This window comes from Bubalus bubalis, chromosome 8 (assembly GCF_019923935.1).
Source record: "Bubalus bubalis isolate 160015118507 breed Murrah chromosome 8, NDDB_SH_1, whole genome shotgun sequence".
Taxonomy (NCBI): Eukaryota; Metazoa; Chordata; class Mammalia; order Artiodactyla; family Bovidae; genus Bubalus; species Bubalus bubalis.
Window position 1 is genome coordinate 38146346 of NC_059164.1, and position 14780 is coordinate 38161125.

The 14780-nt window shown below is 35.3% G+C and overlaps 1 protein-coding gene across 14 annotated transcripts in view; it reads left to right on the forward strand.

The window, feature by feature from the left end:
• The window catches only part of CACNA2D1 (calcium voltage-gated channel auxiliary subunit alpha2delta 1), a 524082-nt gene that overhangs the window by 428590 nt on the left and 80712 nt on the right, over positions 1–14780 (forward strand). For 13 of the 14 annotated variants that reach the window (XM_045166379.1, XM_045166383.1, XM_045166384.1 and 10 more), the window contains exons 11-12: positions 6780–6938; positions 9168–9272. In XM_045166379.1, coding sequence (XP_045022314.1) covers positions 6780–6938; positions 9168–9272 — 264 coding nt within the window. Of the gene's footprint in view, positions 1–6779; positions 6939–9167; positions 9273–9560; positions 10798–14780 lie in introns of those variants that run through there. The other variant, XM_045166392.1, reaches the window with a different exon arrangement.

The following is a 14780-nucleotide window of genomic DNA, read 5'->3' on the forward strand; positions in this document are numbered from 1 at the left end:
CTGAATTTGATTTGTTTTTGCTATCTACACAGTGTGAGCCCACAGTTTTACACTGTATTACTTTTTCATGTCGAAAGAAGAAAGAATTTTAAATACATAAATGAAATAATTAAAGGCATACTGAGTGATCGACAGTGATAAATAGGTCACATTTTCTCTGCAGTTCGAAGTAGAAGAATATCAGTTTTGGGTTTATCTTCCCTTTGCTTCTTCAGCATTGCAGAGGAAAACTGCTTGAGCCCACCAACCTCTTCAGGGTGAGCTTTTGTGCTCCGTGAAGGTTATTATAGGTGCCATTCCTCAACAGGGTTGCTTTCTAGGAATTTGATGCTTCTTTGATTTGTGTGTATCAGGCAGTGCCAGCCTTTCAGTGTTTGTATCCTAAATTAATCCAATGAGCTGTAGAGCCTCCTCTCTCAGAAATATTTTGTGTTTTTTTTTTCTTATTCAGGATATCAAAACAAAAAATAGACACTGCCTTTACAAAACCAAAGGTTTAAAATATTTCACTTGAGAAATTAACAGTTTGTTTGGGCCCTAAAGTATCTTTTAATTTGGTGTGTGTACTTGACTGTGATATTTAATAGGAAAGTCTACTGGAAGCATTGACATTTACTGTTCCTGGTTATGCTCAGAGACTGTTTCAATCACTGAACTAATGTTTGAGGGACACTTGTATCATTACACTAATGAACTTTATGTAAGCTCACTAAAGCTAATATTGCTTATATGAATCTGTCTCGTGAATATAGGAATCCATTCTTATTTCATCATGTGGCATATACTAATGGTTTTACTAAAATACTTTTTAAAACCACAGAGTTGCAGCTGATTTAAAATATACTATGTGTTGGGCTCCGTGCTGGGTGTTCAGCATACATCTTCATTTGGATATTTTAGTAGTATCTGTTTGGACAAAGTATATTTACAGATGTACACATTCAATAAGATATGGAGAACTAAAATACAGTTCCTACACTTAGAAGCCTTTAGCTCAATAATTGATTGATGTCTGTGCCCTGTTTTCTAATTTTCTTAAACTCCACATATTCATTCAGTAAATATTGTTTTTATGTTTATTGTATACCAACTATATGTATACCTATTACTATGTCATTTACAGTGGTAGGATGGATGTTTTCTATGACCATAGCTTTTAATCCAGTTGAAAGTTTAATCAGAATATCATAGAAAGAAATATAGAATTATAAACGTGATGTATTCCATATAAAAGATAGATTTAGGCCTATGAGAACTTTTAATGGGGATGATTTGACCTAGTCAAGGAAGATCATGAAAGCCTTTTATAAGGAGAGAATGTTGAGGTAAGTGGACAGGCAAGTGAAGAAAAGAGTAATAAGTGGAAGGAGCAGGGTATATGAAAGAGGAGAACAAAAGAATGTCTGAGTTCTGGGGCAGAGAGACACATCCCTCCTGATTTCTACCCCAGATGCATACGTTAGCCCACACGCCTTCCTGGCTCAGTGTGCTAGCAGATTTTCTCAGCACTTCTAGGAAGGAACCTGCTTGGTTGAATTTTCTGGGATCAGGAAAGGAATGAGTATGATGTTAGTTTCAATTTGAGTCTTTGTAGGGTTAATGGCAACCCACTCCCATACCCTTGCTTGGAAAATCCCATGGACAGAAGAGCCTGGTAGGCTGCAGTCCATGGGGTCGCGAAGAGTCGGACAAGACTGAGTGACGTTACTTTTGCTTTTATGCATTGGAGAAGGAAATGGCAGCCCACTCCAATGTTCTTGCCTGGAGGATCCCAGGGACAGCGGAGCCTGGTGGGTTACCATCTATGGGGTCGCACAGAGTTGGACACGACTGAGGCGACTTAGCAGCATCAGTGGGGCTGGTTAGGGCTTTCCTGATAGCTGAGGTGGTAAAGAATCTGTCTGCAATGAAGAGAGACCCAGGTTTGACCCAGGTTTGATCCCTGGGTCAAGAAGATCCCCTGGAAAAGGAAATGGGAACCCACTCCAGTATTCTTGCCTGGAGAATTCCATGGACAGAGGAGCCTGGCAAGGCTACAGTCCATGGGATCGCAAAGAGTCGGACACGACTGAGCAGCTAACACACTTTTTAGGGTTAATTAAGTGTACATATGTAAAAGAAGTATTTTCTTAAAAGATGAAAAAAGCAGGACTCTTTAAGTATATTTTCAATCACCGTGTAGTATTTCAAAGTTTTATGAGTGATAGTTGTTCAGTTGTAAAGTTGTTTAGTTGAAAGAAGGTTGTGCAGTTTCAGTTCATGAAAGTAAATCTGTTATTCTTTTTCTATTCTAAAAGCAAGTAAGCCTAAGATATCTGTGAAATATATACTTACCTATGCTGGAACTTTTCACATTTCTCATCTCTTTCTTTGAGAATAAAATTTGCCATAGGGACTTATACCTTGTAAGTTATTCTTTTCTCTGTATTATTTATGCATTTTTAATTGTTATATTTCTGTTATACATCACTGAATTTGTATTTAATGAATCAAATTTACATTTAATCAGTTTGTGTTGAAGTGATTTAATGAGATACTTCCTTTTCTGTGTTAAAAGCAGGTCAAGGTCAACTGAAAGACTCGGGGCAATACATTATTCAATGTTCATTTTTTATATAACTTGTAACTTTATCAAGTTTTATGATTTAACTAAATCACATAATAACATTCCCTGTAATAATTTCTAACTATTTTTTAAGGATAGACATTTTACTATTAGTGTATTGACAATCTGTTGTTTACTTTTGCTTTATTTTATTTCATTTACTTTCTAACATGGGAATTCTCACATTCTTCTACTTTCAGAACAGAATATGTAGATTAAGATTGTGTCAGATTATCAAATAATGTGAGAAAAAAGGCAGTGCATTTCAAATCTGAAGATAATACTCAGGGACTTCCCTGCTGGTCCAGTGTTTAAGGCTCCACTCTTTCCTGCAGGGGCACAGGTTTGATACCCGCTCAGGGAACTAAGATCCCACATGCTCTGTGGCACAGACAGAATAATAATAATAAAAGATACGGTATTTTCAATGTTTGAATTTATTAAAAACAGAAAACAAGTATATCAAAGCTTTGTTCTCATATATATGATGTACCTGAACATAGCTTTCAAAGTAAAACTGACAAAGAACTGAGTGTTTATCTGTGTGGGACATTTTTGTTGTTGTTCAGTCACTCAGTTGTGGCCAACTCTGTGGGACCCCATAGACTGCAGCATACCAGGCTTCCCTGTCCTTCACCATCTCCTGGAGCTTGCTCAAACTCATGTCCACTGAGTCAGTGATGCCACCCAGCCATCTCATCCTCTGTCGTCCCCTTCTCCTCCTGCCCTCAATCTTTCCCAGCAACAGGTCTTTTCTAATTAGGACATTTTACTTCCTGTTTTATCTATACTCTCTCCAAACCTTCCACCTCTGCCTTTATCCTGATGACCTTGCCTCATAGTCCATTTGAGACAAAAGCCACAAGCAACAGTGTCATCTTCCCACATCGAATTTCCATACACCCATTGTCTATATTCAGCCCTCAGTTTTCTTTCCTAGAACAATGAAGTGGACACTGTACATGGCTTCTCAAAGGGTTGTTCCTCTACAAGCCATCCGTATCCCATCCTTCCCTGTCTTCGCAAGAGCTTTGGTTTTCACCTCTGTTCTGTTTCCCGCATCATTTTCTTCCTTTTCTCTTCAGTATAAATCCTCTGTTGCTCTGATGACCCTTCGCTTTGAAGACTTTCCTTGACCCTAGTCTGTCCCCGTAGGGCCCACCCTTTTTCTTCTCTGCCTCTCAGCCAAGGTGCTCTGAACACTTGCTCTGCAAGGCTAATCCTCGTCACTGTTGTTCAGTGCATCCATCGTTCCAGTTATGTTCCACCCCGCCTCCAGATGCTGCCTGTGTAACTGGGTAAGTTCAGTGGGCTCCTTTAAGTCCTCATCTTTTCTGTCTCTGTACCACAATGTGTTCTACTGGAGACCGTTGTTCTTTTTCCCCTCTCATCATCTAAGACAGTCCCATCTCCTGATTTCCTTCCTGCCTCCATGGGAACTTACTCCCACTCAGTTTTCTCAAGGACTCCTCCTCTGCTTCACTTTTATTCACATGGTTTTAAACCAATTTTTTCTGCTGAAGCTCTCCGTTTTTTTTTTTTTAATATTTAATCAAGACTTCTTTTGAGCCTGTTGCTTTTAACATGATGATTTCTTGACATTTTCATTTGTGTATCTCACATGTTGAAATCTCACCCGCACTTGAACTCTCTAACTCTCTTCTCTAATCCTCAAGTGTCTCTGAACCCATCCCTTCTCCAGCCACCCAGATACCCATGTCAGAAACCTGGCAGTCATTCAAGACACCACTCTTTTCTTAGTCTCCACCACCACTGCCTAGTGATTCTGTCTCCAAAATAAGTCTTGAATCCCTCTCTTTGACCACTTCCATGAATAACAAAATCCCTTGGTCTAGTAAGCTAGGTTACTACAGTAGCCTTCTGCTTATTTTTCATCCTTTACATTTCGCTCACCTTAAAACTTGGAGAAGGCAATGGCACCCCACTCCAGTACTCTTGTCTGGAAAATCTCATGGATGGAGAAGCCTGGTGGGCTGCAGTCCATGGGGTCGCTAAGAGTCGGGCACGACTGAGCGACTTCACTTTCACTTTTCACTTTCATGCATTGGAAAAGGAAATGGCAACCCAGTCCAATGTTCTTGCCTGGAGAATCCCAGGGACAGAGGAGCCTGGTGGGCTGCCATCTATGGGGTCGCACAGAGTCGGACACGACTGAAGCGACTTAGCAGCAGCAGCAGCACCTTAAAACTACATTCCAAACAGCAGCTACAGTGAGCTATTTAAGTTCTAGTTTAAATGATTTTACATTTGACTTAAAACCTTTTGTGACTGGCTGTTCAACAGAAAATATGTTCCTAATTGTTCAGCATTTCCATTAGACACTGCACAGTCCATCCCTGCCTCCTGCCTGAGGTCATTTTTATGTGGCTGAGCTAAACTCTCCATTTTCATGTTTCACTAAGAGGGTTTTTTTTTTTTTTTTTTTTTTTTCTTTTTGTCACATAAGGGCCTTTTTGCATGTGTTCTGTTTGTCTGGAATGTTCTTCCTCTACTGTTTTCAAGGAAACATTTCTTTGGAATCACAGGAAATGCCATTTCTTGGGGAAACTTTCCTCCAACTGCTCACAGTCTGAATTAGAACCCATTATCTCTTAGAGCTTAATATTATATTGCTTTACAGAACACATCATGATTTATTGTAATATTTTGAGAGGTGCTGCATGAGTAGTTAAAATCCCAGACTCCTGCCACAGTGCTGGTTTGAATCCTGACTCTATTATTTCCTATGTGAGTATGGGCAAGTCTTTTAGTCAGTGCAGCACAAAGCAAACCTTGTGTATGTGTGTGGATAATTTACCTCACATCTGAAGGCACAGGGCTCTCAGCTGGCACACACAGTCCGGGACATACAACAGGCTGCCCGCGAATGTTTGCTTCATAGAGTGATGAGGTGTACAGTTCATCACATCAGTATTCAGGGAGGACCTTCAGAGAAAAAAGAAGGATATTTTTAAGAGTATATAATCACTATGTAAAATTTATATTTTGGCTTATGATACACTTTTTTTTAATTTATTATTTAATGGGAGGGTAACTGCTTTATAGTATTGTGTTGGTTCTGCAGTACAACACAGATCAGCCATAATTTTATATATTTATATATATATCCTCTCTCTCTTAAGCCTCCCTCCCCGCTCCCACACCTATGTTTTTGCTCTGAGAATATCTTCATTATTTGATCTGTCCAGCCCCTTTTAGCAAGAATGTTTTTGTTATTATTATTATTCTATTGCAGATATGACAGTCTAGCCCCAAGAGCCTAAGGGGCTTGTATGCACAGCAGAGGTAATAAGTGATAGGATGATCCCCTCATAGCAGCTCCCTGGTCTTCTTGCAGAAATCTTACTGTTTCTATCTTTTTGGAAATATCCCGTGAACTATATAAATACTTTGTATGTGGTTGGTGAAATTACTTTGGTGATCATTCTTAAATTTTCAGTTTGGGCAGATACTGTTAGAGCTTGTTTTCTCCTCCTGCAGCCTCTTTGGACTTCAGGCCCTTATCGCTCACAGCAATAACTCTGCAGTGACCTGCTTGCCCATTGTCTTGCTCCATGATTCAACTGTTTTCCTTGTAGAACCTCTAGAGAGATAGTGCTGAAAGGCCACTTGTTCTTGATTCTTTCAGATTACTGTCCTGTTTTCACTCTCATGGTGAGACTACCATCAAATTTCAAATATGTTAAACCTCCATTCCTATCATTCCATGTACTGCATTTCCATTAAGCTTTTCCTTATGCGAGGCAAGTAAAATACTCAGTTTCTCCTGTATTCTCTGCAGGCATCATCATATCATTTCTGGATTCTGAATTTATTTCATTGTTGAGTGTTTTTTTTTTTTTTTAATCTAAATGCTCATAAAATTTGAGAGCTGGAAGGGACCTCACATAATTCATATCCCAAATTTATCATCAGGGAAACCAAGCTAGCTTCAGGAATGTAACTGAGTGGCTTAATTACTGTTACAATAGGAATTGGGGCTTAGATGAAATTACTGTTTGATCTTTAGTGCACTTTTGTTACCAGTCAATTCACTTTTCTTTCTGAAAGAGAAAGCAGTGCGTTAGGATTGAGAAGTATAACATGAATTCAGTGAAAATTACATGATTAATTTTAATGTTCATTTATATATTTACCTTTTTATCTTTTACAGTTTAACAGCAATGCCCAGGATGTAAGCTGTTTTCAGCACCTCGTCCAAGCAAATGTGAGAAATAAGAAAGTGCTGAAAGATGCAGTGAATAATATCACAGCAAAAGGAATCACAGATTATAAGAAGGGGTTTAGTTTTGCTTTTGAACAGCTGCTTAATGTAAGTATCAATGCTGTCCCCTTTGTCTTTTATTTTTTTATTTTTCTGGAGACTTAAGGATTTTATTTTTTAACTTTACAATATTGTATTGGTTTTGCTATATATCAACATGAATCCGCCACAGATATACACGTATTCCCCATCCTGAACCCTCCTCCCTCCCCGTACTATCCCCTTTGCTTTTATTATTGAATTACAGTATCTGAATTTCAGTATCCTGGTAGTTACAGCTCTGTAGGATTAAGTAATAGTGCTATTTTTCATTCATTTAGAAAGCATATATGTCCAGGCTTTAGAAATCTTCTGAGCTTTTTAAAAAATTTTTAAATCCAAAATTCAAATGTAGATTTTTTTTCTTTTATATCTTTTCTTCCATACTTTTTTTTCCCCAAACTATATTTAAAAAACACATTTGTTGGGTAATTTAACTTTGAATAAGCACTGGAAACTTAGTTGACACTTAGAATATCATTTATTTTTTCTTATCTCAATTAGTACTATATTTATTTGGAAACTTGTGCTTTCAATCATCAAATGGTTTCTGATGAAATATTTTAGTTTTAGTTTTAAACATCAGGTTTTGAGTCTTTAGGTTGTTCCTAATGTATAGAAAGGTCCAAATGGTAAAGATCAAAGTGGACAGAAGGATAAATCTCAGAGATTCCTTCCAAAGTGAAAATTCCTTTGAATGAGTCATTGATGTCTATAGTGTTTTATATTTTCCACACCTATTCCCTACCCCATATCATAACAATATTATAACATGAATCTCATACTACAGGCTAATATTTTCAAATGGCCATGTTGTCTGTTTCATTTTGAACTGTTTGAAAGCAAGAGCTATCATTCGGATTTATATCTCTCATAAGGCAATATTATTGCAGTGGTTGAGAATACAGATTTAACCTCTCTCTGCCTTGGTTCCCTCACTGGGGTTGTAGAAGGAATGTCCATAGAATCTGCAGATATAGCCAACCACATGAGTGTGTAGTTATTGGGCTGGTGAAGAATTAATACATAAATAGCATGAGGCTGGTACAGAATCAGCTTATAATTCCTATCAAATTTGCTAAGTCATTGAATAAGCTCTTACATTTACATTATTATTAGAATTTCAGATATTTCTTCTTTTATTTTTTAATGTGGCCATTAGAGGGATAAAATTACAAATTAGCTTCAGATTTTATCACCTTTAAATATCACTAAACTAGAAGGCTGACATTTTCAAAGAAACTGAGCAGTCATAAATTAGTGTGATTTTTTTTTTTATTCTCAGCAATTTTGCAAACATATTTTACAACATTAGGAAGGCTGAGATGATAATTTCAGGCCTCAAAGAAGCTCAACTTTGTATATTTCATGTGGCCCTTTGATGCTAATCCATTGTTTTCCTAAGTCCAGCTCTTTGAAGGACCTTAAAGAAAATGTAAGAGAGGATTTAACATTGGAATTGAGCCTTTCAGAGTTAGAATATATGTAGCAGGTTGAGAGCAGATAAGACAATATTCTGGAAATAATTGTTAACATTTACCAAAATATGAAAGAGCACTGTGTGTTGGGATCAGCATTACAATTTCAGAAATGTAAACTGAATAAAGTAGGAGGGAGGAGGAGTAAAGAGAGGAACAAATATTTTAAATGGATTGAAAACATACATGAAAAGATATGTACGTTTTATTAATATTTTTTGTTTCTGGTATATATTATAGAGGTATAGAATTGATACCATGTCCATTAATCACTTTAAAACCCATGTATTAATTAACCCCTGAGAGGTTATTATGTATTAGGCATTTGTTCAGACAAGGAAACTATTGAACAAAAAAGACAAAACTTTATACCTTTTTAGCACTTAATATTCTATTGGAAGTCAGTAATAAAAAACAAACACATTATATACTGCATATAACAAATGTGAAATGCTGTAAAGAAGAATACACCTTGGGAGGGCAGATTGCAATTTAAAATGCAGTCGTCAGGAAAGTCCTCAAAGGTTAGGTGACATTTGATCAGAAACCCAAAGAAAGGGAGAGCGGTGGGTGTTGAAAATGAGGCAGAGCCTGTGTAGGCAGACACAGGCCTGGCTTGATCCAGGAACCTGTTCTTAAAATTGGCTATTGAACAGATACTTCAGTCATCACTTGCAATCTGCACACACTTTCCATTTTGCTTTTATACTCCCTCCCTTTTACTATGAATGATATACAATTTTATTGATATATTTTACAGTATAATGTGTCTAGAGCCAACTGCAATAAGATTATCATGTTGTTCACGGATGGAGGAGAAGAGAGAGCTCAGGAGATATTTACCAAATACAACAAAGACAAAAAGGTGAGTGTAATTTTTCTGATATTTTAAATTTAATATTAATTTAGGTGGTTTTAAGAGAGAATACGGCAAAAGTGGGAAGATGTTTTTGGTTAAAACATTAGTGTGCTGACTATAAAGCCATACGGCTCATGGATTATACACCAATCACTGAATTAAATGTCAAAAATCTTTTGTGAAATTCACGAGTACTTTACGACTAATTTATTAATAAAATAATTTGAACCTATATAGAGGCCTGTATAGAGGCCTATACAGAATATATTTGTTTCTTTGATTGTTTTATTGCAGAGAAAAGTATTGTACACAGGCCTGTTTTGAAAGCTCACCAGTGTAGCTGAACCTACTGATATTGTGGAAGATATCAAATGTAACTATTTTTTCTATCACTCCTACTGTCAGCTTGTTTTAATTTTCTGATACTCTCCATATTTTATGAGAGGACAGTGATTCTCAACTTAATTTCCTAAAATGCCAAGGATCCATAAATAAGTAATGAAAAATTATAGCTTATGTCTTAGGCTTTCAGAACTTCAACAGAAATTATATATTTCACAAGGCACCCTTCAGGGTAAAATGCCTATCAACTTTGCTTTTAATTAGAACTTTCATCATTGACTCAGCATTAATGCTAAAGAATTGTTTTGTGTGTGTGTGTGAAGGATTAAAAAGAAGGAAAAATTAAAGTAATACATTTAGGTAAATATACATAAGTTGTATATATATTGGCAGGCAAAATACTGTGGATAATAGGGTAGAGTATTAATGAAAATTTTTGAAACACTTCAAAAATACCAGTACTTTCAGAGTTGACAACATACATATGTATAACTGAATTGTTTACAAAATGTTTAAGTACTCAACTCTATGATACTGCATATGCTATTCAAGTATAACGTCATATGACATAAGTTTAATGTAAGGGTTAAGTTTTTTTAAACATCTAGTGACTCTGATTATATAGAAGAGCCATTTTTTTGAAAGTGTTGATAAATGGACTGAACTGTTAATAGCCTTTAAATATTTTGAGTGGTATCTTGTTATTGTGAATATTTGTTTCAGAAATATCATTAGAATGAAAAGTAATTGGAAAATACAGATGCATTAAGATATAATGTACATTTCTTACTTTGTTTAGTAACTACGACTGATTGTTCAAAATCCAGGGCAGTCGCCACCCCTTGGAGGGTGTCCTGACATCCTTTCCTCCCACTTCATGGTTGTTTAGGCACGTGTGCTCTGATCCCACAGCACAGTGTCTGAGCCCTCCACGTCTCTTCACACTTATGCTACCCGTGAGGTCTTGTCTCTGTTCACCCTCCGGATCCAAGGTCCCACATGAGTAGGCCTTTGTGTTGTTTAACTATGAACTCTCAGCATCCTACAAGAAGCACAGATTCAGAGTTAATTCTCAATACATGGCAATAAATAAAACTTGAGAATGTCTAACAAAAGTTGGAAGCGTGATTTCTGTTATAGAACAAATTCATAATCATAAAAAATAATCTGGGTTAAAGAATATTTCACTTATTTAAATATTCTCAGTGATATAAAATGACCATGTTTGGAAGAATTCAAATGTAATAAAATAAATTTAATCTAAATTCATTTCTATTAATATAATACATTTATTTCAGTATTCTTCTAATTAATCATACACTGATAATTTGGAAAGGACTTTTTAGCATCTTCTAGTCATAAGCTTATTTTATTATCTTATGACAGAGGTGCATAAGTACAAGCCCCAGTGCTTTTCATTTTTTAATGAATATAAGTTTAGTTAAATCATCTTTTCTTAGATTTTGATATCATCCAAACTAACAAGCAGGAATATCATTCACCTCTGAATATTTTTCTTCAAAAAGGAAGTTTCTTAAATATGGCAATAAATATTGCATTCTGTATTGCAATTTGTGCCAGAGATATATTTTAATTTCAGAGTACAAAAAAGTTTAACAAGTTTGAATAAAAGAATTTAAATGTATAAAAAGAGAAAAACAATAAACTTGTTATTTATTTTTTTCCTCTCCAAAAACTCTTTTTGCATGCAGAAGTAACACAATAACATGTCTTGGAGGCATATCATAATTTTCTTTTTTTCCATAAAAGAGATTTTATGTCATAAGGAAAACAACTGTATCCTACCCTCCATTTTCACAAATTGTCTAGTTGATTGAATAAATGAAGAATTTACTAGTTGAAAGCCATTTTTCTATGTATATATCCAAAAAAATGTCCAATCTAAATATTACTATCTTGTAACACTCCTTCTCATCTCCTTCACCTTTTATAGGAACTCCACGTTTTAAACAAAGTCATTTTGTGACATTCTAAACCACATAAGAAATGATTCATATCACATTCACTTTTTTAAAACTGATGAATCTAATCTTACTCAACAATCTTGCGGTTTGCCTATTAATAATACCTCTCTGCTGTAAGTACACACACTTCTCCTAAGGACATAGAATTTTTGTGAATTCCAAAGAAACTTTGAAAATTAAGTAGTCAGTGCTTTCTATGATTTTTAAAATAAATGTATAGTTAGCTAAGAAAAATTAAGATGTCCTTGGAATTAGAAACTACATTTTTTTTTAATGGGAGTCTAATTTAGGGGCTGTAGCAAAGTTCTGTGATACACACTTATACATGTATACATATTTACATAAGGTATATGAACACACATTTATATCTGTTTTAAATGGACATTGATTCTGTCAATCATATCTCTAGAAACAAGGGACCATGTGTGGAACTATGGCTAGCTCTCTTATGTAAAGTGCTATGAGTAAATTTCGACCACTGACAAGTGGTTAAGAAGTGATCAAGGAATGAGGAAATAGAAATCTGAACATAAACTAATTTTTTTCTAAAATCTTTGCAAATTTGCTAAGAAAAAATAGGAAAAATTAAGACAGTCAACTCTGGGTGAAGTTTTGCACACATACGTGTGCATGCATACATGTTTTTTTTAACAATGGAAAAGCTAAGTCATTATTTTAACTTAAGGTTAGTAAAGGGATATCCAAACAGATAAAGCTTATAGATACAAAACAGAGAAAGGATAACTGATGGAGATCCATGAAAGAGGAGGGATTGAGAGAGAGAGAGCACAGATTTCTGAATTAGACAATTAGGAATTGTGTTTCTGAAAACATTGTTGTGCCACATTTCTTTGCACTCTGCTTCCAAGTTCAATGGCTTTTTAAATTTTCTAACGTGGAAAACCATGTTAGACAAAAAATTTGTCTCTTGGCATTTGCATGTTCTTATCCACTAACAGTGAAGATAGCAGACGATTTTTAAGTCACTTATGTTTTTGAGTGTGTGTGTATTTTGTCAAGACAACATTACACAGCTAATTGTTTATGCCAAGGGCGTTTGTATGCAACTAGTGTGTATAAGAGAGATTTTTCCTCCATCTTCAAAATGTCTTCAAATGGTTTGGGATGAACTGTCAAACCCTTTCTCACTTTCTCTGCTTATTCTGACTTCTCTACCCTCCACTCATCCACCAGTGTGAGAGATTTGCCACCCTCAGACATGTGGATGCATGGGAGATCCTTGTCTATCTGTGTCATCTAAGGATGTGTATGACCAGTTATTTACCTGCAAAATTCATATTTATTATGCAATAAAGTTATCAACTCAGAACTTAACTAGCTACATTTTATTTCAAATGGCCAATGTGTAAAACTGAAATTTGATAGGTAGTAAAATATAAACTTTCAATACTTGTAAAATTCTATATTCAACTATAATTTTACTTTAAAACATGCCCCTTAAGATAGACATTCACTTGTAGCTTAAAAATATTGAAATTGCAAAGTCACCAAATTTGGAGAGCTTTTAAAGAAAAAAAATCTGAAAACCTCTTTTTGAATCCTACTTTCTCCCCAGGCCTCTTGCTTGGCATGAATGTGACTGAATGCTTCATTTAAACCCATTTGTCATCCAGATGACATTAGAAATCATTCAGAGCAACCCAGATAGGTGTGATGAGGTCCACCCATAGAGCTGATGAATGAGCCTGCAGATACAGAGCACAATTTAATGAGGCCAAAAGGTTCGAGAATTAGAACAAAATGTTTGGGTTCTTTTGAAATGTATTACTCTTGGGAATTAATCTACCTGATTATAGATAGGTACAGCTTAAAACAGAGTCCATGTTAATCTCCTCACACAGCTGTTCCACATTAAAATGCCTTCACTTTCTAATCTTTACCTGCAACTCTGCCATTCCTTAGCGCTCAACCATGTGTATGAGACTGCCTTAAAAATGGTACCAAAACCAAAATGAACTCTATCATAGATTCCAAACAAATGAACAAAGGAAACTGACACCAGACACAGAGTTGAAAGATAATTCCCAGGTCTAGCAAAAGTAAAGATATTTAATTTTCTGTAGATTAGCAAAGAGATTGGTTAGCAGTATACACTTAAGATTGTCTAACCAGCTATAAAATTGTTCTTGGATTTTTAGGTTAATTCTCAGAATTAATCAAAAATAAAAAGACATTAAAAAAATCTATAAAATGAAAATTTCAAAATAGCTAGTAACCTAAATGAGAAGAACAAATGAAAAAATGCATATGATAGATGTGGAATAATTTTGTAAAATAAAGAATGCACAGCTAAAAAATTATAATTGCCTGACAATAGATGCTCTATTTTTTAGATTCTTTCAAAAATGATTGGCAGTCTTTTCTATTTTTTGTCAGATCCAGAAGAGAAATAATCTGTAGTCTACAAAAATCGAAAACAAATCACAAATGGCTAAATCTGTGTATGAGTTTTATACAGTAAAAATGAAAATCATCAACTACTTTTTCAACACATGGTAGGAAAAATAATTCATGGGAAATAATTCATTGCCTTCTTGGTAGTCTCTGCCTAGCTTCTCCATCAGGCAAGAATGAAGCCTTTGGAAGGAATGTTCAAACCTCTGATAATAGAGTATATTCAGACTTGTAGAATATTTAATACTGTTTAGAAATGCACTGCTTTTAAAAATTTTCATGTAATTTGGCACTTTCAACCATTTCCAAAGGATTTTCAGCTTTAGAATGGGAACTAGAGCTGTGTTCATAAAAACCAAATATATTACTTGTGCGAGATTAAGGTATAACTAAAAACAATAATTTTCAGTAATATTGGCCCTGCCAATGGATGATCAACTTAAAATTCAGGTCGTGTGCATCTGTGTAATGTCCTTCTCTGACAGATTTGTTTACATTTGTGTTCTTAGGATGAAATTAGTATTGATAATTCATTACCTAAACTAAGGAACAGTTTCTTTGGGTCTGAGTATTAACTATTTCCATACATTTTATAGAGTCCTTAATTTGATGGCTAGAACAAATCCATTGAAAAGTGAGAATAAGTATTACATTAAACAGAAAGTATATTACATGACATAGGCCGTAGAGTGCCACGAATACACTTGAGATAATTTCTAGGTAGAATTGTGCTGCCTAACATTGCGATTGCCTTTTGTTGATGTGAAATCAC